The following is a 25,435-nucleotide window of genomic DNA, read 5'->3' as shown; positions in this document are numbered from 1 at the left end:
GGTGTAAGTATATAAGTGTGTCTATTGGTGTGTGTGGTGGGCCATACACTCTGGGACAGTGTTGGTATTGGGCCCTTTATGACAGTGAAGCATTGTGGGATTGTTATTGTGAGGTCACACAGTGATGATGCAATCACTGTATCAGGCACCACGCTTCCTGAACACTCTCTAGGAACAATGACATCACACACACACACACACACACACACACACACACACACACACACACACACACACACACACACACACACACACACACACACACACACACACACACACACACACACACACACACACACACACACACACAGCCATGGTCAGAGGAGTTGTCCAGGAGTTTTCCTCAGACGCTATCTCTCGAGAGAAGAGGGAGTGAGATGAAAGAGTGGGAGTTATGAGTTATGAGAGAGAGACAGGAGAGACGGGAGGGGATGGAGGGTTGCAGAAGAGAGGGGAGGGAGAAAGGGAGAGCAAATGAGGGAGGAGACAGATGGAGGGAAAGAGAAGAGGGCACAAGAGGAAGTCAGGGTCTAAAGCTACTAGAGAGGTGTATTGTTTCGTATTGGGTTTGGGGTTTTCGCTGTCCAGGTTATTACCAGTGGTCCTTGGGTTGTGTTTGCGCCTGTGTTTTGGCTTCACCCATTTGTACGTGTTCCTGGTTATTTTGGACATTAAAGCGTTTTCCCCTCGTATCTTCTGCTCTCTGCGCTTGACTCCACACCCATCACTCTTCAGACGTTACACTGAAGGGCAAAGGTGATCCCAGCAGCTCTCCTGCTCTAAGATTGGTCGTTCTTTTCAAACCTGATCATTGATAGTTCTGATTGTCTTAAATCTATAGCCTCATTCTGATACTACCTCTTTGTGTGTGTGTGTGTGTGTGTGTGTGTGTGTGTGTGTGTGTGTGTGTGTGTGTGTGTGTGTGTGTGTGTGTGTGTGTGTGTGTGGGATTACGGAGGCTTGCCTTCCTAAGTGTGATTACGAGGCTTGCTCTGTAGATAAAGCGATGAGATTTCTGTAACGAGACAAAGAAAGACAGAGAGAGGCAGAGAGAAAGAGAGAAAGACAGAGGCAGAGAGAGAAAGACAGAGAGAGGCAAAGAGGAAAGACAGAGGCAGAGAGAGAAAGACAGAGAGAGGCAAAGAGAGAAAGACAGAGAGAGAGAGGCAGAGAGAGAAAGACAGAGCGAGGCAGAGAGAGAAAGAGAGAGAGAAACACAGAGAGAGGCAGAGAGAGAAAGACAGAGAGAGGCAGAGAGAGAAAGAGAGAGAAAGACAGAGAGAGGCAGAGAGAGAAAGACAGAGCGAGGCAGAGAAAGAGAGAGAGAAAGAGAGAGAGAGGCAGAGAGAAAGAGAGAGAAAGACAGAGAGAGAAAGAAAGAGAGAGAAAGAAAGAGAGAGGCAGAGAGAGAAAGACAGAGAGGCAGAGAGAGAAAGACAGAGAGAGAGAGAAAGACAGAGCGAGGCAGAGAGAGAAAGAGAGAGAGAAAGACAGAGAGAAAGACAGAGAGAGGCAGAGAAAGACAGAGAGAGGCAGAGAAAGAGAGAGGCAGAGAGAGAGAGACAGAGCGAGGCAGAGAAAGAGAGAGAGAAAGACAGAGAGAGGCAGAGAGAAAGAGAGAGAAAGACAGAGAGAGAAAGAAAGAGAGAGAAAGAAAGAGAGAGAGAGAAAGACAGAGAGAGAAAGACAGAGGAGGCAGAGAGAGAAAGACAGAGAGAGAAAGAGAGAGAAAAGACAGAGCGAGGCAGAGAGAGAGAGAGAGACAGAGAAAGACAGAGAGAGGCAGAGAAAGACAGAGAGAGGCAGAGAGAGAGAGAAAGAAAGAGAGAGGCAGAGAGAGAGAGAAAGAAAGAGAGAGACAGAGAGAGAGAGAAAGAAAGAGAGAGGCAGAGAAAGACAGAGAGAGGCAGAGAGAGAGAGAAAGAAAGAGAGAGGCAGAGAGAGAAAGAGAGGCAGAGAAAGACAGAGAGAGAGAGATCAGACTGATAAGACTAAGTAGAATAGAACTAGTGTACAGACAGACTGTGGGGTTCCCCCTCTTCTCTCTAGCTCTCTCTGGAATGGGGCCGAGCAGACAAAGATGGAATTCAAGTTACGATATATTCAGTTCCTGAATAAATTATGCAGTCCTGTCCAATCTCTGCCCCTCCTCCTCAATACGTGATAATATATCTCTTTCTCGCCCTCTCCCTCTCTGCACTTCGGATTGGTTGTTAGTTAATCTATCACTGTCTGTAGCTACCAGCTCTCACAGTGTCACGTCAGAATTAGACGTTTATTCATGTTTCCCAAACGTCACATTTTGAAGTTGTTCCAAGAGTCAAATTTAGAAGTGTTTAAGGTTAAGTTTTAAGTTTAAACATGAACTCTGAATGGTTAAGGTTTGGGATAGGCTTAAAACTAAAATATCAAAAACAACTTTCTATCACTGGATTCGAACCTGCAACATTTGGATTCAGAGGCAGACGCTTGAGGCAGATGCTTAAACCAATCCACCATCCCCGTCCACAACACCCTGGCGAAACCTACTTGAAGGTAACAGCGCTCACTGTTGCCCCTAGTGGTCTGTTTCTACGTCATATCCAGACGTCCTCAGACATGGACTGACTTGTATTATGGGTGACCTGGCTGGTCTGTAGAGTGCCTCATGGACATGTCTGTGTGTGTGTGTGTGTGTGTGTGTGTGTGTGTGTGTGTGTGTGTGTGTGTGTGTGTGTGTGTGTGTGTGTGTGTGTGTGTGTGTGTGTGTGTGTGTGTGTGTGTGTGTGTGTGTGTGTGTGTGTGTGTGTGTGTGTGTGTGTGTGTGTGTGTGTGTGTGTGTGTGTGTGTGTTTCTCTGTCTGTGTGTGTGTGTGTGTGTGTGTGTGTGTGTGTGTGTGTGTGTGTGTGTGTGTGTGTGTGTGTGTGTGTGTGTGTGTGTGTGTGTGTGTGTGTGTGTGTGTGTTATCTGAGACGGTGACCTAAGCTCTAGTGGATGTGTTATATGCTGCTAACCTGACAAAACCCAAGTATGCGCCTCGATCAGCCCTCTGTGGACTCTCTTGTATGTACACTCTTAATTATGTTGCATAAGTGGCTTAGGGACACAGATTGCCTGGAATTCCTCTCTCGCAATCCATCGAAGCCACCGTCACACAGAGACTTAGAGCCTAATACACTTTCACACGCAGACACACACGCAGACACACACACACACGCAGACACACACACACACACACACACACACACACACACACACACACACACACACACACACACACACACACACACACACACACACACACACACACACACACACACACACACACACACACACACACACACACACAGAGGCATGGAGGCTTAACACATACAGACCAGCTCCAGCACTATTAATACCATAGCACTGTTGTAGTGCTGTGTTTATCAGTCCATTCTTCTACATACTGTATTCACTAGAATAGTGACTGTACTATCTTTACTGATCTTAATGTCACTGTTCAAGTAAAGAAAAGTGTGGTTTAGAACTAGTAGAGGTCTGTCCTCCCAGAAGAACCTCAGGACTCATTGTTCTTGTTGTGTGGGGACAATTAGTGAGGTTGCGCTCATGGGGAAGGTGATAGGCCTCGCACAACAGCTGCCCGTAATCCCAGCTACGCTTTCATATCCTGAGACACGCTTCTTTGTGCGTGTGTGTGTGTGTGTGTGCGTGCGTGTTTGTGTGCATTTTTCCCAGTGCGTGTGTGTGTGGATCACCAGATCACATGATGGAAACTAAGGGTAGGAGGTTAAGGAGGGGTTTAAGGGGGGGGGGGGTTCAGGGGATCCCAGTTTGGATATCTTGTGTTCCCCCTGACTGGGTCACAAACACACACCTCCCCTCACACACACTCCAACATGCTCTTAAACTTTCACTCACTCTGCCTCTCTCACACACATCCGGTGCGTAGCTATCCAGAGGACAGTGTGTGGTTAGGTATGACTGAGGCCAAAGCAGTGTGTGTGTCTCTTGGTGTTTTAACTAGAGGACTAAGGACCAGACTCAAGGCTCTAGGATGTCTACTGATCCAAAACTTTACCGGAGATCTTACCAGGGACTGCACCGGAAACTCTACCGGGAAGGAGCGGGACCGGGGCCTGTTTACTAGGGCAGGATGGGGATGTTCCAACCCCCAGGGGGCTGTGAGTACAGAACTGTGTGTGTGTTCCAACCCCCAGGGGGCTGTGAGTACGGAACTGTGTGTGTGTTCCAACCCCCAGGGGGCTGTGAGTACAGAACTGTGTGTGTGTTCCAACCCCCAGGGGGCTGTGAGTACAGAACTGTGTGTGTGTTCTGACCCCCAGGGGGCTGTAAGTACAGAACTGTGCATGTGTTCCGACCCCCAGGGGGCTGTGAGTACAGAACTGTGTGTGTGTTCCGACCCCCAGGGGGCTGTGAGTACAGAACTGTGTGTGTGTTCCGACCCCCAGGGGGCTGTGAATACAGAACTGTGTGTGTGTTCCAACCCCCAGGGGGCTGTGAGTACAGAACTGTGTGTGTGTTCCGACACCCAGGGGGCTGTGAGTATGGAACTGCGTGTGTTCCAACCCCCAGGGGGCTGTGAGTACAGAACTGTGTGTGTGTTCCGACCCCCAGGGGGCTGTGAGTACAGAACTGTGTGTGTGTTCCGACCCCCAGGGGGCTGTGAGTACAGAACTGTGTGTTCCGACCCCCAGGGGGCTGTGAGTACAGAACTGTGTCTGTGTTCCGATCCCCAGGGGGCTGTGAGTACAGAACTGTGCTTGTGTTCCGATCCCCAGGGAGCTGTGAGTACGGAACTGTGTGTGTGTTCCGACCCCCAGGGGGCTGTGAGTATGGAACTGTGCGTGTATTCCGACCCCCAGGGAGCTGTGAGTAAGGAACTGTGTGTGTGTTCCGGCCCCCAGGGGGCTGTGAGTACAGAACTGTGCGTGTGTTCCGACCCCCAGGGGGCTGTGAGTACAGAACTGTGTGTGTGTTCCGATCCCCAGGGGGCTGTGAGTACAGAACTGTGCGTGTGTTCCTTTCCCCAGGGGGCTGTGAGTACGGAACTGTGTGTGTGTTCCGACCCCCAGGGGGCTGTGAGTACAGAACTGTGCGTGTGTTCCTTTCCCCAGGGGGCTGTGAGTACGGAACTGTGTGTGTGTTCCTTTCCCCAGGGGGCTGTGAGTACGGAACTGTGTGTGTGTTCCGATCCCCAGGGGGCTGTGAGTACGGAACTGTGCGTGTGTTCCTTTCCCCAGGGGGCTGTGAGTACGGAACTGTGTGTGTGTTCCTTTCCCCAGGGGGCTGTGAGTACGGAACTGTGTGTGTGTTCCGACCCCCAGGGGGCTGTGAGTACGGAACTGTGTGTGTGTTCCGACCCCCAGGGGGCTGTGATTACAGAACTATGTCTGTATTCCGACACCCAGGGAGCTGTGAGTACAGAACTGTGTGTGTGTTCGGACCCCCAGGGGGCTGTGAGTACGGAGCTGTGTGTGTGTTCCGACCCCCAGGGGTCTGTGATTACAGAACTGTGTGTGTGTTCCGACACCCAGGGAGCTGTGAGTACAGAACTGTGTGTGTGTTCGGACCCCCAGGGGGCTGTGAGTACGGAGCTGTGTGTGTGTTCTGACCCCCAGGCGGCTGTGACTACGGAGCTGTGTGTGTGTTCCGACCCCCAGGGGTCTGTGATTACAGAACTGTGTGTGTGTGTTCCGACACCCAGGGAGCTGTGAGTACAGAACTGTGTGTGTATAGAAACGCTATGCTGGAGTGTGTGTGTCGGGTTACTGCTGTCTGTCCTTGAGCTGATGTGGACTTAAACTTGCCTCGGGTGTTTGTCTGTGTTTATTTCAGAATTAAAATAATAATTCTGAAAGATAATTCCATGGAAGATAGAGAACATTCCAGCTAACATTATTCTCTTGTGTGATGCTGTTCTTTTCTCTGTAGTTTTTTCTCTCCGATTTATATGTTGCTCATTACAATGACTCTTGATTAGATCTGTACACTTCATTAGTTTAATTGACGTCATTAAATGAATTGGCCCACGCAGCTACAGTGGGATTGAGTTCTAGTGATCTGGGAGGGTTGGAATACACTCCCTCTTTAGTTTAATGACACACATGCGCGCGCTCATGCACGTCGTACGCACTATTTGTGGTGGCATGGAACACGAATGGTGTGGTTGTATAAGAAAAGAGGTGATGTGTGTGTGTGTGTGTGTGTGTGTGTGTGTGTGTGTGTGTGTGTGTGTGTGTGTGTGTGTGTGTGTGTGTGTGTGTGTGTGTGTGTGTGTGTGTGTGCAGGTGTTGTACAGTTTTAATCCTGTGATTGAGAAGTGCTATATGAGCATCATCTCTGATCCTCCATCTGTGGTGTGATTCACACACACACACGCGCACGCACGCACATGCACGCACGCACGCACGCACGCACGCACGCACGCACGCACGCACGCACGCACGCACGCACGCACGCACGCACACACACACACACACACACACACACACACACACACACACACACACACACACACACACACACAGAAATACCTCATGGTTCAAACAGGCTGAAATATCTCAACATCTACAGTTGAAGTCAGACGTTTACATACACCTTAGCCAAATACATTTAAACTCAGTTTTTCACAATTCCTGTGTCATGCCCAGTTCCCAGGACATAGACATATTGTCTCGCCCTGACCGTAGATTGCTTTGTATGTTTCTATTTTTAGTTTGGTCAGGGTGTGATGTGGGTGGGTATTCTATGTTGTAGGTCTAGGTTTTCATTTTCTATGTGTATGGTTCTCAATCAGAGGCAGCTGTCTATCGTTGTCTCTGATTGGGAGCCATACTTAGGCAGCCTGTTGTCCCATTTTGAGTTGGGTGATTATTTTCTGGTTAGTGTTTGTTGCACCTGTCAGAACTGTTCGGTTATGGTTTCGTTGTTTTTGTTCTGGGTCATTCTGGAATAAACGTATTATGGACACGTACCACGCTGCACTTTGGTCCTCCTCTCCTTCCACCAACGGAAATCGTTACATCCTGACATTTAATCTTGGTAAAAAATTCAGTTAGGATCACCACTTTATTTTAAGAATATGAAATGTCAGAGTAATAGTAGAGAAAATGATTTATTTCAGCTTTTTATTTCATCACATTCCCAGTGGATCACATTCCCAGTCGGTCAGAAGTTTACATACACTCAATTAGTATTTGGTAGCATTGCTTTTAAATTGTTTAACTTGAGTCAAACGTTTCGGGTAGCCTTCCACACACTTCCCACAATAAGTTGGATGAATTTTGTCCCATTCCTCCTGACACACGCAGTTTCAGTTCTGCCCACAAAGTTTCTATAGGATTGAGGTCAGGGCTTTGTGATGGCTACTCCAATGCCTTGACTTTGTTGTCCTTAAGCCATTTTGCCTCAACTTTGGAAGTATGCTTGGGGTTATTGTCCATTTGGAAGACCCATTTGCGACCAAGCTTTAACTTCCTGACTGATGTCTTGATGTCTTTTTCCTCCAAACATAATGATGGTCATTACAGCCAAACAGTTCTATTTTTGTTTCATCAGACCAGAGGACATTTTTCCAAAAAATAGGATCTTTGTCCTGCAGCTGCAATCCGTAGTCTGGCTTTTTTTATGGTGGTTTTGGAGCAGTGGCTTCTTCCTTGCTGAGCGGCCTTTCAGGTTATGTCGATATAGGGCTTGTTTTACTGTGGATATAGATACTTTTGTATATGTTTCTTCCAGCATCTTCAAAAGGTCCTTTTCTGCTGTTCTGGCATTGATTTCACTTTTTCATCTCCAGGAGACAGAACGCGTCTCCTTCCTGAGCGGTATGACGGCTGAGTGGTCCCATGGTGTTTCTACTTGCGCACTATTGATTGTACAAATGAACGTGGTACCTTCAGGTGTTTGGAAATTGCTCCCAAGGATGAACCAGATTTTTAGAGATCTACAATTTTTTTTCTGAGGTCTTGGCTGATTTCTTTTGATTTTCCCATGATGTCAAGCAAAGAGGCACTGAGTTTGAAGGTTGGCCTTGAAATACATCCACAGGTACACCTCCAATTGACTCAAATGATGTCAATTAGCCGATCAGAAGCTTCTAAAGCCATGACATCATTTTCAGGAATTTTCCAATCTGTTTAAAGGCACAGTCAACTTAGTGTATGTAAACTTCTGACCCACTGGAATTGTGATACAGTGAATTATAAGTGAAATAATCTGTCTGTAAACAATAGTTGGAAAAATGACTTGTGTCATGCACAAAGTAGATGTCCTAATCGACTTGCCAAAAATATAGTTTGTTAACAAGAAATTTGTGGAGTTGTTGAATAACGAGTTTTAATGACTTCAACCTAAGTGTATCTAAACTTCAGACTTCAACTGTATGTGTGTCCAGACCTCAGTATTTCCAACTGAAACTTCCTACCAGCTCTCACTTCAGAGTTAGACGTTCATCCATGTTTCTTAAATGTCAAATTTTCAGTGTTTAAGTTCAGTTCAGGCATTATCTCTAAATGGTTACGGTTAGGCATTAGCTCTAAATGGTTACGGTTAGGCATTAGCTCTAAATGGTTACGGTTAGGCATTAGCTCTAAATGGTTACGGTTAGGCATTAGATCTAAATGGTTACGGTTAGGCATTAGCTCTAAATGGTTACGGTTAGGCATTAGCTCTAAATGGTTACGGTTAGGCATTAGCTCTAAATGGTTACGGTTAGGCATTAGCTCTAAATGGTTACGGTTAGGCATTAGCTCTAAATGGTTACGGTTAGGCATTAGCTCTAAATGGTTACGGTTAGGCATTAGCTCTAAATGGTTACGGTTAGGCATTAGCTCTAAATGGTTACGGTTAGGCATTAGCTCTAAATTGTTTCGGTTAGGCATTAGCTCTAAATGGTTACGGTTAGGCATTCGCTCTAAATGGTTACGGTTAGGCATTCGCTCTAAATGGTTACGGTTAGGCATTCGCTCTAAATGGTTACGGTTAGGCATTAGCTCTAAATTGTTACGGTTAGGCATTAGCTCTAAATTGTTACGGTTAGGCATTAGCTCTAAATTGTTACGGTTAGGCATTAGCTCTAAATGGTTACGGTTAGGCATTAGCTCTAAATGGTTACGGTTAGGCATTCGCTCTAAATGGTTACGGTTAGGCATTCGCTCTAAATGGTTACGGTTAGGCATTAGCTCTAAATGGTTACGGTTAGGCATTAGCTCTAAATGGTTACGGTTAGGCATTAGATCTAAATGGTTACGGTTAGGCATTAGATCTAAATGGTTATGGTAGGGGTTATGGTTTGGGATAGGCTTAAAACAAAAATGTATATAGCTGGATTCAAACTTGCAATCTTTCGAATCAGGGGCAGATGCTTGTTTTCCTTTACAGGTTTGGGGGAGCTACGTGTTGCTATAGCTGAGGATCTTAAGGCCACTATTGCTGAACTGGACACCAAAATTGAGAGAATCATTCGAACGGTCGCTTCGCATGGCCAGAGTATTGTGGACCTTGAGAAAGCTTCTGAATTCAACGCTGGTAGGATCGATGAGTTGGAGAAGCTATGCACGTCATTGCAGGATAGTGTGCAGAGGCTTTCTGTGAAAGTGGTCGACCTGGAGGGCTCGATCCAGACGTAATAACCTTCGCGTTGTTGGTCTGGCAGAGGGGGTGGAGGCGGGCTCTCGCCCCACTGACTTCTTCGCCAAGCTATTGAAGGATGCAATGGGATCGGATGTTTTGGATTCGGATCCCCAGCTGGACCGCGCACATCGCTCCCTTGTCCCAGTGCCTGGACCGGGCCAACGTCCTCGCCCAGTAATAATCTGTTGTCACAGTTTCAAGACCAAGGATCTTATCCTGCATGAAGCTCGAATGAGGGGCAACCTGTCACATAAAGGGCATCCATTCTGTGTCTATGAGTATTATGCGCCCGATGTGGCAAAGCACCACGCCGGCTACAGAGATGTCATGACCAAACTCTACAAACTCCATCTTCGCCCAGCCTTACTCTTCCCTGCAAGAATAAGAATTACCCCGCCTTCCGGTGAGAAGATTTGGCTCTCCTCGGTGTTGGACGCAGAGAAGTTTATCCTGGAATATACGTCAATCCCCCGTACAGGTTAGAGTGCCTTGTCATTGTGTGTTAGGGTCTGCTCATGGACTCCAATCCATACTATACGGGCTCAACAAGGGCTACGGAACATGTAAGACGCTGAGCCGACCAATGGATGGCGGTCAGAGCTCTCATTTAACGTTAAGTTCACTTTCATCCCTGCTGTGTTCAGAGCGATGCGTATTTGGGAGGCCTTCCAGGTTTGATCATTGACACTTTCGGATGGATATACTTAGATTCCCCCATTTTTGTTTTGTTTCGTTATTTATTTTACAATCCTCAATTTATTTGACGCGTTGTAACACAACTTTAGGTATTTTTAAACGTGAATAATCGATCAAATTGTAAACGGGTCTATCTGTGTTCAGTACAGGAAGACAACAAACCATGCTACTTTTCATGTCTTGCGCACTCTCAACAGTGTTACCCAGTTCCTAGATAGCCTACTTCTTCATTGCACAAATTAATAACCTCAACCAAATTCCAAAGACTGGTGACATCCAGTGAAAGCGGTAGGAACTGAAAACAGGTTAATAAGAAATATAATTTGCCAATGAGAACAGACAGGGACCAAAATAAAAATTCTGAACGGTTAGTCCTCGGGTCTTTGCATGGTACATAAGTTCTGTTATACTCACAGACATGATTCAAACAGTTTTAGAAACGTCGGAGTGTTTCTATCCAAATATACTAATAATATGCATATCTTATATTCCTGGCATGAGTAGAAGGAAGTTGAAATTGGGCACGCTATTTATCCAAAAGTGAAAATGCTGCCCCCTATACCTTAAGAAGTTAAGTGGGAGAACTTGCACAATTGGTGGCTGACCTCCCCCCCCACTGTATATATATATACATATACAATATTTAATTTAATTTATTCTTAAAAATAAAAAAAATATTTATATATACAGTGGGGAGAACAAGTATTTGATACACTGCTGATTTTTGCAGGTTTTCCTACTTACAAAGCATGTAGAGGTTTGTAATTTTTATTATAGGTACACTTCAACTGTGAGAGACAGAATCTAAACAAAAATCCAGAAAATCACATTGTATGAATTTTAAGTAATTAATTTGCATTTTATTGCATGACATAAGTATTTGATCACCTACCAACCAGTATGAATTCCGGCTCTTTCAGACCTGTTAGTTTTTCTTTAAGAAGCCCTCCTGTTCTCCACTCATTACCTGTATTAATTGCACCTTTTTAACTCGTTACCTGTTTAAAAAACACCTATATATTTTTTATTTATTTAAAATATTTATTTATTTATTGGGGGGTACGTTTCATTTAGCAAAATCCTTGTTCCGATCTCCTGACCCACAGTATGTAAAGGTACGGCTGACTATGTCGGTTGCGGATGGTTTATGTTTAGACCGGCATTGCTTAGCAATATAATCATGTGAGGCTATATCTTGCTTATCTCTGGGATTGACCCAGGATGAAGCTTAAGTGCGCAATATGTTTAAGTTGCAACTTATTATGTTTAGGTTTATTAGATGCTAATTGAACACTTTATTTGCGGTAGTCTCCTCAGTTCATATGTTAGTAGAAGTTCTAGGATAGTGAGAGATGAAAGTATAGTTGGGATTTTATTTTGTTTTACCTCTTGTTCGAGGTCGCGCCGTGCTTTTTGGCATCGGCCAGACAATTTGTTAGTTTTATTTTTAATTGTTTTTCTCCTATTTGTGCATGCCTGTTAAATGTGGGTTGATGGGGGTGGTAAGTATTGGGGAACAGGGTGGGAAGTAAAGGTGCTTGCAGAGGGGAGGGGTGGGTTGGATACTGCTCGGGTGTAGGTGCTACATATGCTGATCGTGATGGTTTGGTGCGCTTTCTTACCTTTTTAATGAATACTGGGATGTTCTGGTGTTGGTAGAGCAGTTGTGGGAGGAAGACCATTTTAATGGCATTAATTCTTCAGAGCAGAGAAATTGGGAGAGTTCTCCAAAATAGTATGTTTGCCTTGAGTTTTTGCAACAGAGAGGGGAAATTCTCCTTAAATAGTAAGGAGTATTGTTTGGTAACTACAATTCCTAGGTAGGTAAATTTTTCTGAAGATAACTTAACTGGGAGATGTTCTAGCCAGGGGGTGTTTTGCGACCGTATGGGCATTAATTCACCCTTGTTACAATTTATTCTGTTTCCCGAGAAGGTACCAAACAAATTGATCACGTCAAGAATAGCTGGGATACTAGCCTGGTGTTCTGTTACGTAGAGGAGGACGTCATCTGCGTATAGGGAGATCTTATTTAGAGTATCTTTAGTGTTATAGCCGTGAATTGCTGTATGAGATCTAATCGCCTGAGCGAGAGGTTAGATAATTAGGGCGAAGAGCATAGGCGACAGCGCACAACCCTGCCTTGTCCCTCTGTAAAGGTTAAATCGGGGCGACAATGATTGGTTAGTGAGTATTCTGGCACAGGGGTTCCTATATAAAAGCTGGATCCAATTTATGAACCCATCTCCAATATTACATTTCTATAGGACCTTGAATAGATAGGGCCACGCCTTTTCGGCGTCAAGAGATATGACGGCAAGGTCCACGTTGGGTAACCTCAGAAAATACATAATGTTGAAGAGGCGCCTGAGATTGAAGAATGAGTTTCTGTTAGGGATAAAGCCGGGCTGGTCCAATTTGTCAATTAAAGTGCTAAGCCTGTTAGCCAGAGTTTTTGCTAGAATATTTTGGTCTGTATTAAGGAGAGATATTGGTCTGTATGACCCTACCTCTTCTGGATCTTTACCCTTCTTATGTATAACTGTAATGAACGCTTCGTCCAAAGTAGAATCCATCCTCATTGGCCTGAACCAACATTTTGTGCAGATAGGGAGAGAGCATGTTGCTGAATGTTTTATAGAATTCACCAGGGTATCCAACTGGGCCTGGGGTCTTGCCACTCTTTAGAGATTTAATTGTTTCTCAAATTTCTTCAAGAGATATTTCCTTATTCAGGAAGATAGAATCTTCCTGGTTCAGGGCAGGAAGATTACAGTCCTCCAATTTGTTTTGCATAATTAAGGGGTTAGGATCCGCTTTAGATGTATATAGAGTCTCATAAAACTGACGGAATCTGTCATTGATGTCTTTGGGGGACGAGAGTAATTCCCCAGATGCAGATTTAACGTTGTGAATCATTCGGTCACTCACATTTTTTCAAAGTAGTCTGGCGAGTAATTTGTGTGGTTTGTCACCAAACTCAAAATATTTTTGCTTGGCATAGAGAAAAGATTTAGCAATTTTAGCTGAGATAATCTGATTATATTCAAATTTTAAAGAGGTAATTTTTTTATGTTTCTCCATAGATGGATGGCTAGCATTCTCCGTATCCAGTAAGTGTATTTGTCCCTCCAGTTCTTCCAGTTTTGCCTACTCCTGACAGCCTGAAAGGAGATGCTACAGCCTCTCAGATAAGCCTTCAGTGTTTCCCACAATAATGCTGGGGAAGTCTCTGTGTTGTCGTTGGTATCAAAGAAAAATTTAATTTGGTCTTTAAGATGTTCACATAATGTTGGTTCTGTGAGGAGCTGAGGATTCAACCTCCAGACCCTCTCGTTTGGTACAATGTCACCCAATCTCAGGGAGAAGGTGAGTGGACTGTGGTCCGAGATTATAATATCATGATACCTCACATTACAGGTATAGGGGAGTAGTCTAGCATCCAACAAAAAGTAGTCAATTCGAGTGTAAACCTTGTGAACATGAGAGTAAAAGGAGTATTCCCTACCCGTAGGGTTAGCGATCCTCCATATATCAAATAAGTTAGAATTTTTTACGTGGGTATTCAAGAATTCGCTTGAATAGGAGGTAGGGGTTCGCCAGGTAGAGAATCTATCCAAATATTGGTCTAGCACACAGTTAAGGTCCCCTCCAATGACCAGGTTAGTATGGGAGATATCTGGAATCAGGGCAAGGAATCGTTATCAATGTTTGGCCCGTAGATATTTAGTAGAGTTACTGAAGTAGTGTGGATTTCTCCTATTTCGATCACATACCGACCCACTTTATCCGCAATAGTGGTTTTATGTAGAAAGGGAATTCCTTTCCGTACCAGAATCGCTGTGCCTCTCGTTTTGGCAGAGAAGTTAGAGTGATACACTTGCCCCACCCACCTACAATTAAGTCTCCTATGAGAGTTATTTTTCAGATGGGTTTCTTGCAAAAATATAATATCAGATGAGAGTGCTTTCAAGTGGGCTTGGACCTTGCCTCTCTTAATTGGTTCATTTAAACCCTTGACATTCCAGGAAGTGAATGTAAGCCCCACCCTCCTCTCGTTTGTAGTTCCTATGGTGGCCTGCATAACATGTAACTCGATAAAAAGGTAAGAAAGCGCACCAAACCATCACGATCAGCATATGTAGCACCTACACCCGAGCAGTATCCAACCCACCCCTCCCCCTCTGCAAGCACCTTTACTTCCCACCCTGTTCCCCAATACTTACCACCCCCATCAACCCACATTTAACAGGCATGCACAAATAGGAGAGAAAAACAATTAAAAATAAAAATAATAAACACATTGTCTGGCCGATGCCAAAAAAGCACGGCGCGACCTCGAACAAGAGGTAAAACAAAAATAAAATCCCAACTATACTTTAATCTCTCACTATCCTAGAACTTCTACTAACATATGAACTGAGGAGACTACCGCAAATAAAGTGTTCAATTAGCATCTAATAAACCTAAACATAATAAGTTGCAACTTAAACATATTGCGCACTTAAGCTTCATCCTGGGTCAATCCCAGAGATAAGCAAGATATAGCCTCACATGATTATATTGCTAAGCAATGCCGGTCTAAACATAAACCATCCGCAACCGACATAGTCAGCCGTACCTTTACATACTGTGGGTCAGGAGATCGGAACAAGGATTTTGCTAAATGAAACGTACCCCCCAATAAATAAATAAATATTTTAAATAAATAAAAAATATATAGGTGTTTTTTAAACAGGTAACGAGTTAAAAAGGTGCAATTAATACAGGTAATGAGTGGAGAACAGGAGGGCTTCTTAAAGAAAAACTAACAGGTCTGAAAGAGCCGGAATTCATACTGGTTGGTAGGTGATCAAATACTTATGTCATGCAATAAAATGCAAATTAATTACTTAAAATTCATACAATGTGATTTTCTGGATTTTTGTTTAGATTCTGTCTCTCACAGTTGAAGTGTACCTATAATAAAAATTACAAACCTCTACATGCTTTGTAAGTAGGAAAACCTGCAAAAATCAGCAGTGTATCAAATACTTGTTCTCCCCACTGTATATATAAATATTTTTTTTATTTTTAAGAATAAATTAAATTAAATATTGTATATGTATATATATATACAGTGGGGGGGGAGGTCAGCCACCAATTGTGCAAGTTCTCCCACTTAACTTCTTAAGGTATAGGGGCAGCATTTTCACTTTTGGATAAATAGCGTGCCCAATTTCAACTTCCTTCTACTCATGCCAGGAATATAAGATATGCATATTATTAGTATATTTGGATAGAAACACTCCGACATTTCTAAAACTGTTTTATTGTGCTTGAGGCAGAAATAATACGGTGCGACTCGATTTTGGCCATCAGCTGAAAGACGGTGTCCCTTTTTCGTCTGTGTCAGTGGAGGAAAGGGAGAGCGAAGTGATGTTGAGAGGCGGACCCTCAGTCTGCCTCAGTATCAGAAAAGGTTGGTGACCACTGTTCTAGAGTTTTCCCTGTTAACACTATCAACGTTTCCCTCTACTGTGGCAATTGTGATCGAATCAACGCAATATTATGCACTTTTAATGCAATATACCAAAACAAACTATGCAAGAGCTTTTGTTGTAGGCAGAACGTGTCGGAGTAGGATTCTATTGCATTGACACACACTACTCAGCCCGTACTCTACATAGACCGGTGATTGTAGGAACAATCAGAGCTGCAGTAGGCCTACATGCAAATAGATCATTGCCATATATGGATCTGTACCATTTACTTTGAACTGGACTGTGTTTACAACATGAGTGGTTGTGACTAGATGCACTTGTTTTGAGATCAAAGCGAGAACTACATGTGCATATTTGTACATATATGTTCATATGCTTTGCTAGTTAGTGAGTTATTAGCCCAGTTATAGATCATCTGTAGTCAGCAATAGAGGAGTGATTGCTTCCTACAAGAGCACAAAACATGTACATTTATAGGCAACTTTGAAAAGAAAGTCAAAAAGAGCTTCTTTTTTTTTTTAACTTAAAGTGGCAGTGTTGTATTTTAAGACAGGCTTGAATAAGCTAAGGAGACAATAGGCAGAGGGTAGCATAATTTGTCTGATTTTCTGTAATAATAGTATGGGAATAATAATGCATTTTATTTTGTAAAGTGGTTTCTTGCATCAAACAACACTACAACATTTTCAGTCACCTCCTTGTCTGAACGACAACTGGATAAACAGGTTAATGTGTCACTTCCTGACCTTAGTTCCTTTTTTATGTCTATGTTTTAGTTTGATCAGGGCGTGAGTTGGGGTGGGAATTCTATGTTTTGTATTCTAGGTTTTGTATTTCTGGTTTTGGCCTGGTATGGTTCTCAATCAGAGACATCTGTCATTCGTTGTCTCTGGTTGAGAACCATACTTAGGCAGCCTGTTTTCCCACTATGGGTGGTGGGTAGTTGTTTTCTGTGTCTGTGTTTTACCATACAAAACTGTTTCGGTTTTTCATTTATTTCTCTTGTTCTTTTGTATTCTGTGTTCAGTTTAATAAATATATTATGGACACTTACTACGCTGCACATTGGTCCGATATTTCATACTCCTCGTCATATGAAGAAGAAAATCGTTACATAATGTCAAGCCCACCACACATTGGCTGCTACTGTAGGCTGAATGATAGAACAGCTATTTATTTCCATGTTAAAATTTAATTGGATGTATTTTCTCCATTGTTTTTGAAGGTAGGCCACTTTGGTAGCCCTACATAATGATAAAATAGACACAGTAGCCTGCCTACATGGCCACTGTTAGAACTGGAACTTAAAGAGGGTACAGCCTCTGTTCACACTAAATATGCACTGGAAGTTGCACAGAATGTTCACAACGTTCATGTTTGCTCAGCCGCCCGAAAATAATTTGAGGGAACATTGCATATGATGGTTATAAAGCTGTATATGAGCTCCTGTTAGTGACATCTGGAGATGTGGACAAATTTGCATACAGAGGTGTGTGAAATTCCATATTTGGGCGTTGATGACATGAGCTGTGAAACAGGAGGGGGCGGGGGAATTGAGGTGGTTGTGGAGGAGGGGGCAGTAGAGGGATGGGGTGGAGAATGACCACTGTTGGTGTGTCTCTCTCTCTCTCTCGCTTTTCAGAGATACATGAAGCTGATCTAGAATGAGTGATGGGGGAGGCAGAAGAGAGACAGGGAAAAATGTACACATGCACACGCATGCACACGCACACACAACGCAGTGTGAAGTCATTGGTTACTCTGAGGTAGCAGAAGGATTAGGGATGGCACCATGGCAACTGCAAGGCTAGCTGTCCATCGTTGGCTTACTGTGTGTCTAAGTTGTGTTTGGAGTGTGTTGTGTGTGTAGAAATGTACAGTTGAAGTCAGACATTTACATACACCTTAGCCAAATACATTTAAACTCAGTTTAACAATTCCTGACATTTAATCCTAGTAAAAAGTCCCTGTTTTAGGTCAGTTAGGATCACCACTTTATTTTAAGAAAATGAAATGTCAGAATAATAGTAGAGAGAATTAATTATTTTAGCTTTTATTTCTTTCATCACATTCCCAGTGGGTCAGAAGTTTACATATACTCAATTAGTATTTGGTAGCATTGCCTTTAAATAGTTTAATTTAGGTCAAACGTTTCGGGTAACCTTCAACATGCTTCCCACAATAAATTGCAAACCGTAGTCTGGCTTTTTAATAGCGGTTTTGTGGCTTCTTCCTTGCTGAGCGACCTCTCAGGTATGTCGATATAGGACTTGTTTTACTGTGGATATAGATACTTTTGTACCTGGTTCCTCCAGCATCTTCAAAAGGTCCTTTGCTGTTGTTCTGGGATTAATTTGCACTTTTTGCACCAAAGTACATTCATCTCTAGGAGACAGAACGCGTCTCCTTCCCGAGCGGTATGACGGCTGTGTGGTTCCATGGTGTTTATACTTGCGTACTATTGTTTGTACAGATGAACGTGGTACCTTCAGGCGTTTGGAAATTTCTCCCAAGGATGAACCAGATTTGTGGAGGTCTACAATTTTTATTCTGAGGTCTTGGCTGATTTCTTTTGATTTTCCCATGATGTCAAGCAAAGAGGCACTGAGTTTGAAGGTTGGCCTTGAAATACATCCACAGGTACACCTCCAATTGACTCAAATGATGTCAATTAGCCTATCAGAAACATCTAAAGCCATGACATCATTTTCTGGAATTGTCCAAGCTGTTTAAAGGCACAGTCAACTTAGTGTATGTAAAGTTCTGACCCACTGGAATTGTGATACAGTGACTTGGAAGTGAAATAATCTGTCTGTAAACAATAGTTGGAAAAATGACTTGTGTCATGTACAAAGTAGATGTCCTAACCGTCTTGCCAAAACTACAGTTTGTTAACAAGAAATTTGTGGAGTGGTTGAAAAACAAGTTTTAATGGCTCCAATGACTCTATGTAAACTTCCGACTACAACTGTATGTGTGTCTGTCCAACAGGAAGACGAGAGTGTCAATGAAATCAACATCACCAACCATACCAAGGAGGGGTCAGAGAAGGGTGACCCTCGACAGTTCGAGCTCCGCAAGGTCCTAGGACAAGGCTCCTTCGGAAAGGTGTGTGTGTGTGTGTGTGTGTGTGTGTGTGTGTGTGTGTGTGTGTGTGTGTGTGTGTGTGTGTGTGCGTGCGTGCGTGCGTGCGTGTGTTTGATTCCACTGATGTTTCTATTACTTATCCTTATGACAGAGAGTTGCTATAGCAACCACAAGGTAAGGGCCCTTCACACCTTGTCATCTTTTTTGAATGAACGATTGTGTGTGTGTGCGTTTTCATGTTTGTCGTTCATCTTTCACCTTTTTCCTCAACATTTATTCTTGTGTGTGTGTGTGCGTGTGTGTGTGTGTGATGTGTGTGTGATGTGTGTGTGTAGGTGTTCCTGGTCAAGAAGGCTACAGGTCCAGATGCAGGACAGCTCTATGCCATGAAGGTTCTGAAGAAAGCCACACTGAAAGGTAATGAGGGATGGAGAGGGAGGTAGAGGGGAGGTGATTTCAGAGCAGAAGTACATTTTTCTCTCCTGGAATCATGTCAGTGTGACATACTATCAGGGCCTCACGATAGAATGGCAAACCGCTGCTCTCTACAGGGTTGGGCGTTGAAGTAGTGGAAAGTTCCATCACTCATTTGAAGCTGAGGGCTGCAGCGCCTCCCCAAAAGTGCTGTGGTTAAATCCCCTTGGCCCTGAACCTCTAGCCCCCCCATTGGGGAGCAATGTAATAGCCCTGTTTGTTGGAAATGGAACACGCCAACAGACTGCTTTATATCAGAGAGACTACCATCACCATCTGCTGGCCACACACCTCATATTCACCGACAGTGGAGGGATTCTGCTCTCTCTCTCTCTCTCTCTCTTTCTCTCTCTCTTTCTCTCTCTCTTCTCTTGTCTCTCTCTCTCTCTCTCTCTCTCTCTCTCTCTCTCTCTCTCTCTCTCTCTCTCTCTCTCTCTCTCTCTCTCTCTCTCTCTCTCTCTCTCTCTCTCTCGTCTCTCTCTCTCTTCTCTTGTCTCTCTCTCTCTTTCTCTTTTATTTCTTACTCTCTCTCTCTTTTTCTTTTTCTCTCTCTCTCTTTTTCTTTTTCTCTCTCTCTCTCTCTCTCTCTCTCTCTCCCTCGCCACTCCTCCTCCTCCTCCTCTCTTGTTGATTTTATATTTATTTCCCTCCTTTATTCAATTACTCATCCATTGCCATCTGGGAGCCACTTTCATGCCAAGAAAGAGAGAGAGGGAGAGGGAAAGGCAGAGAGAAAGATAGATAGAGGAAGGGGGAAAGGGAGAGAGATAGAGGGGGAAAGGGAGAGAGATAGATAGAGGAAGGGGGAAGGGAGAGAGATAGAGGGGGAAAGGGAGAGAGATAGATAGAGGAAGGGGGAAAGGGAGAGAGATAGATAGAGGAAGGGGGAAAGGGAGAGAGATAGATAGAGGAAGGGGGAAAGGGAGAGAGAGAGAGATGGAAGAAGGGGGAAAGGGAGAGAGATAGAGGAAGGGGGGAAAGGAAGAGAGATATAGATAGAGGAAGGGGGAAAGGAAGAGAGATAGATAGAAGAAGGGGGAAAGGGAGAGAGATAGATAGAAGAAGGGGGAAAGAGAGATAGATAGAGGAAGGGGGAAAGGAAGAGATATAGATATAAGAATGGGGAAAGGAAGAGAGATAGATATAAGAAAGGGGAAAGAGAGAGAGATAGAGGAAGGGGGAAAGGGAGAGAGATAGAGAGATAGAGGAAGGGGGAAAGGAAGAGAGATAGATAGAGGAAGGGGGAAAGGAAGAGAGATAGATAGAGGAAGGGGGAAAGGGAGAGAGATAGATAGAAGAAGGGGGAAGAGAGAGAGATAGATAGAAGAAGGGGGAAAGAGAGAGAGATAGATAGAAGAATGGGGAAAGGGAGAGAGATAGATAGAAGAATGGGGAAAGGGAGAGAGACAGATAAAGGGGGAAATGGAGAGAGATAGATAAAGGGGGAAAGGGAGAGAGATAGAGGAAGGGGGAAAGGAAGAGAGATAGATAGAAGAAGGGGGAAAGAGAGAGAGATAGATAGAAGAAGGGGGAAGAGAGAGAGAGAGATAGAGGAAGGGGGAAAGGAAGAGAGATAGATAGAAGAAGGGGGAAAGAGAGAGAGATAGATAGAAGAAGGGGGAAAGAGAGAGAGATAGATAGAGGAAGGGGGAAAGGAAGAGAGATAGATAGAAGAAGGGGGAAAGAGAGAGAGATAAAGGAAGAGAGATAGATAGAAGAAGGGGGGAAGAGAGGGAGATAGATAGAAGGGGGGAAGAGAGAGAGATAGATAGAAGAAGGGGGGAAGAGAGAGAGATAGATAGAAGAAGGGGGAAAGGGAGAGAGATAGATAAATAGAGGAAGGGGGAAAGGAAGAGAGATAGATAGAAGGGGGGAAGAGAGAGAGAGATAGATAGATAGAGGAAGGGGGAAAGATAGAGGAAGGGGGAAAGAGAGAGAGAACGATAAAGGGAGGGGGAGACAGAAAGATATATAGAGGGAGGGGGATAGGTAGAGGGGAATAAAGATATATAGAGGGAGGTAGATATATAGAGGGAGGTAGATAGGTAGAGGGGAATAAAGATATATAGAGGAAGGGGGATAGGTAGAGGGGAATAAAGATATATAGAGGGAGGTAGATAGGTAGAGGGGGAATAAAGATATATAGGGGGAGGTAGATAGGTAGAGGGGAATAAAGATATATAGAGGGAGGGGGATAGGTAGAGGGGAATAAAGATATATAGGGAGGTAGATATATAGAGGGAGGTAGATAGGTAGAGGGGAATAAAGATATATAGAGGAAGGGGGATAGGTAGAGGGGAATAAAGATATATAGAGGGAGGTAGATAGGTAGAGGGGGAATAAAGATATATAGGGGGAGGTAGATAGGTAGAGGGGAATAAAGATATATAGAGGAAGGGGGATAGGTAGAGGGGAATAAAGATATATAGAGGGAGGTAAAGGGGAATAAAGATATATAGAGGGAGGTAGAGGGGAATAAAGATATATAGAGGGAGGGGGATAGGTAGAGGGGAATAAAGATATATATAGAGGGAGGTAGAGGGGAATAAAGATATATAGAGGAAGGGGGATAGGTAGAGGGGAATAAAGATATATAGAGGGAGGGGGATAGGTAGAGGGGAATAAAGATATATAGAGGGAGGTAGATAGGTAGAGGGGAATAAAGATATATAGAGGGAGGTAGATAGGTAGAGGGGAATAAAGATATATAGAGGGAGGTAGAGGGGAATAAAGATATATAGAGGGAGGTAGATAGGTAGAGGGAATAAAGATATATAGAGGGAGGTAGATAGGTAGAGGGGAATAAAGATATATAGAGGGAGGTAGATAGGTAGAGGGGAATAAAGATATATAGAGGGAGGTAGATAGGTAGAGGGGAATAAAGATATATAGAGGGAGGTAGAGGGGAATAAAGATATATAGAGGGAGGTAGATAGGTAGAGGGAATAAAGATATATAGAGGGAGGTAGATAGGTAGAGGGGAATAAAGATATATAGAGGGAGGTAGATAGGTAGAGGGGAATAAAGATATATAGAGGGAGGGGGATAGGTAGAGGGGGAATAAAGATGTATAGAGGGAGGGGGATAGGTAGAGGGGAATAAAGATATATAGAGGGAGGTAGATAGGTAGAGGGGAATAAAGATATATAGAGGGAGGTAGATAGGTAGAGGGGAATAAAGATATATAGAGGGAGGTAGAGGGGAATAAAGATATATAGAGGGAGGGGGATAGGTAGAGGGGAATAAAGATATATAGAGGGAGGTAGAGGGGAATAAAGATATATAGAGGAAGGGGGATAGGTAGAGGGGAATAAAGATATATAGAGGAAGGGGGATAGGTAGAGGGGAATAAAGATATATAGAGGGAGGTAGATAGGTAGAGGGAATAAAGATATATAGAGGAAGGGGGATAGGTAGAGGGGAATAAAGATATATAGGGGGAGGGGGATAGGTAGAGGGGAATAAAGATATATAGAGGGAGGTAGATAGGTAGAGGGGAATAAAGATGTATAGAGGGAGGGGGATAGGTAGAGGGGAATAAAGATATATAGAGGAGGTAGATAGGTAGAGGGAATAAAGATATATAGAGGAGGTAGATAGGTAGAGGGAATAAAGATATATAGAGGGAGTTAGAGGGAATAAAGATATATAGAGGAGGGGGATAGGTAGAGGGAATAAATATATATAGAGGGAGGTAGAGGGAATAAAGATATATAGAGGGAGGTAGATAGGTAGAGGGAATAAAGATATATAGAGGGAGGTAGATAGGTAGAGGGAATAAAGATATATAGAGGAAGGGGATAGGTAGAGGGAATAAAGATATATAGAGGAGGGGATAGGTAGAGGGAATAAAGATATATAGAGGAGGTAGATAGGTAGAGGGGAATAAAGATGTATAGAGGGAGGGGATAGGTAGAGGGAATAAAGATATATAGAGGAGGTAGATAGGTAGAGGGAATAAAGATATATAGAGGGAGGTAGATAGGTAGAGGGGAATAAAGATATATAGAGGGAGGTAGAGGGAATAAAGATATATAGAGGGAGGGGATAGGTAGAGGGGAATAAAGATATATAGAGGGAGGTAGAGGGAATAAAGATATATAGAGGAAGGGGGATAGGTAGAGGGAATAAAGATATATAGAGGAAGGGGATAGGTAGAGGGAATAAAGATATATAGAGGAAGGGGATAGGTAGAGGGGAATAAAGATATATAGAGGAGGGGATAGGTAGAGGGGAATACAGATATATAGAGGGAGGTAGAGGGGAATAAAGATATATAGAGGAAGGGGATAGGTAGAGGGAATAAAGATATAGAGGAGGGGGATAGGTAGAGGGAATAAAGATATATAGAGGAGGTAGATAGGTAGAGGGAATAAAGATATATAGAGGGAGGTAGATAGGTAGAGGGAATAAAGATATATAGAGGAGGTAGAGGGGAATAAAGATATATAGAGGAGGTAGATAGGTAGAGGGAATAAAGATATATAGAGGGGAGGTAGATAGGTAGAGGGGAATAAAGATATATAGAGGGAGGTAGATAGGTAGAGGAATAAAGATATATAGAGGGAGGTAGAGGGGAATAAAGATATATAGAGGGAGGGGATAGGTAGAGGGGAATAAAGATATATAGAGGGAGGTAGAGGGAATAAAGATATATAGAGGAAGGGGATAGGTAGAGGGAATAAAGATATATAGAGGAAGGGGATAGGTAGAGGGGAATAAAGATATATAGAGGGAGGTAGATAGGTAGAGGGAATAAAGATATATAGAGGAAGGGGATAGGTAGAGGGAATAAAGATATATAGGGGAGGGGATAGGTAGAGGGAATAAAGATATATAGAGGAGGTAGATAGGTAGAGGGAATAAAGATGTATAGAGGGAGGGGATAGGTAGAGGGAATAAAGATATATAGAGGAGGTAGATAGGTAGAGGGAATAAAGATATATAGAGGAGGTAGATAGGTAGAGGGGAATAAAGATATATAGAGGGAGTTAGAGGGAATAAAGATATATAGAGGGAGGATGGGTAGAGGGAATAAATATATATAGAGGGAGGTAGAGGGAATAAAGATATATAGAGGGAGGTAGATAGGTAGAGGGAATAAAGATATATAGAGGGAGGTAGATAGGTAGAGGGGAATAAAGATATATAGAGGAAGGGGATAGGTAGAGGGGAATAAAGATATATAGAGGGAGGGGATAGGTAGAGGGGAATAAAGATATATAGAGGAGGTAGATAGGTAGAGGGAATAAAGATGTATAGAGGAGGGGATAGGTAGAGGGAATAAAGATATATAGAGGAGGTAGATAGGTAGAGGGAATAAAGATATATAGAGGGAGGTAGATAGGTAGAGGGGAATAAAGATATATAGAGGGGAGGTAGAGGGAATAAAGATATATAGAGGAGGGGGGATAGGTAGAGGGAATAAAGATATATAGAGGGAGAGAGGGAATAAAGATATATAGAGGAAGGGGGATAGGTAGGGGAATAAAGATATATAGAGGAAGGGGATAGGTAGAGGGGAATAAAGATATATAGAGGAAGGGGATAGGTAGAGGGGAATAAAGATATATAGAGGGAGGGGATAGGTGGGGAATACAGATATATAGAGGGAGGTGAGGGGAATAAAGATATATAGAGGAAGGGGATAGGTAGAGGGAATAAAGATATATAGAGGAGGGGATAGGTAGAGGAATAAAGATATATAGAGGGAGGTAGATAGGTAGGGGAATAAAGATATATAGAGGGAGGTAGATAGGTAGAGGGAATAAAGATATATAGAGGGAGGGAGGGAATAAAGATATATAGAGGGAGGTAGATAGGTAGAGGAATAAAGATATATAGAGGGAGGTAGATAGGTGAGGGAATAAAGATATAGAGGGAGGTAGATAGGTAGGGGAATAAAGATATATAGAGGGAGGGGGATAGGTAGAGGGAATAAAGATATATAGAGGGAGGTAGATAGGCAGAGGGGAATAAAGATGTATAGAGGAGGGGATAGGTAGAGGGAATAAAGATATATAGAGGGAGGTAGATAGGTAGAGGGGAATAAAGATATATAGAGG

The 25,435-nt window shown here is 43.4% G+C and overlaps 1 protein-coding gene across 2 annotated transcripts in view; it reads left to right on the top strand.

The window, feature by feature from the left end:
• The window catches only part of LOC118380004 (ribosomal protein S6 kinase alpha-3-like), a 61,186-nt gene that overhangs the window by 15,531 nt on the left and 20,220 nt on the right, over positions 1-25,435 (top strand). For both annotated transcript variants that reach the window (XM_052502114.1, XM_052502103.1), the window contains exons 3-4: positions 18,801-18,917; positions 19,232-19,313. In XM_052502114.1, coding sequence (XP_052358074.1) covers positions 18,801-18,917; positions 19,232-19,313 — 199 coding nt within the window. The remainder of the gene's footprint in view (positions 1-18,800; positions 18,918-19,231; positions 19,314-25,435) is intronic.

The sequence above is a fragment of the Oncorhynchus keta genome, chromosome 4, assembly GCF_023373465.1.
Source record: "Oncorhynchus keta strain PuntledgeMale-10-30-2019 chromosome 4, Oket_V2, whole genome shotgun sequence".
NCBI classification, from domain to species: domain Eukaryota; kingdom Metazoa; phylum Chordata; class Actinopteri; order Salmoniformes; family Salmonidae; genus Oncorhynchus; species Oncorhynchus keta.
The sequence above is the reverse complement of the archived record's forward strand: the minus strand, read 5'-3'. Positions and strand labels throughout refer to the sequence as shown.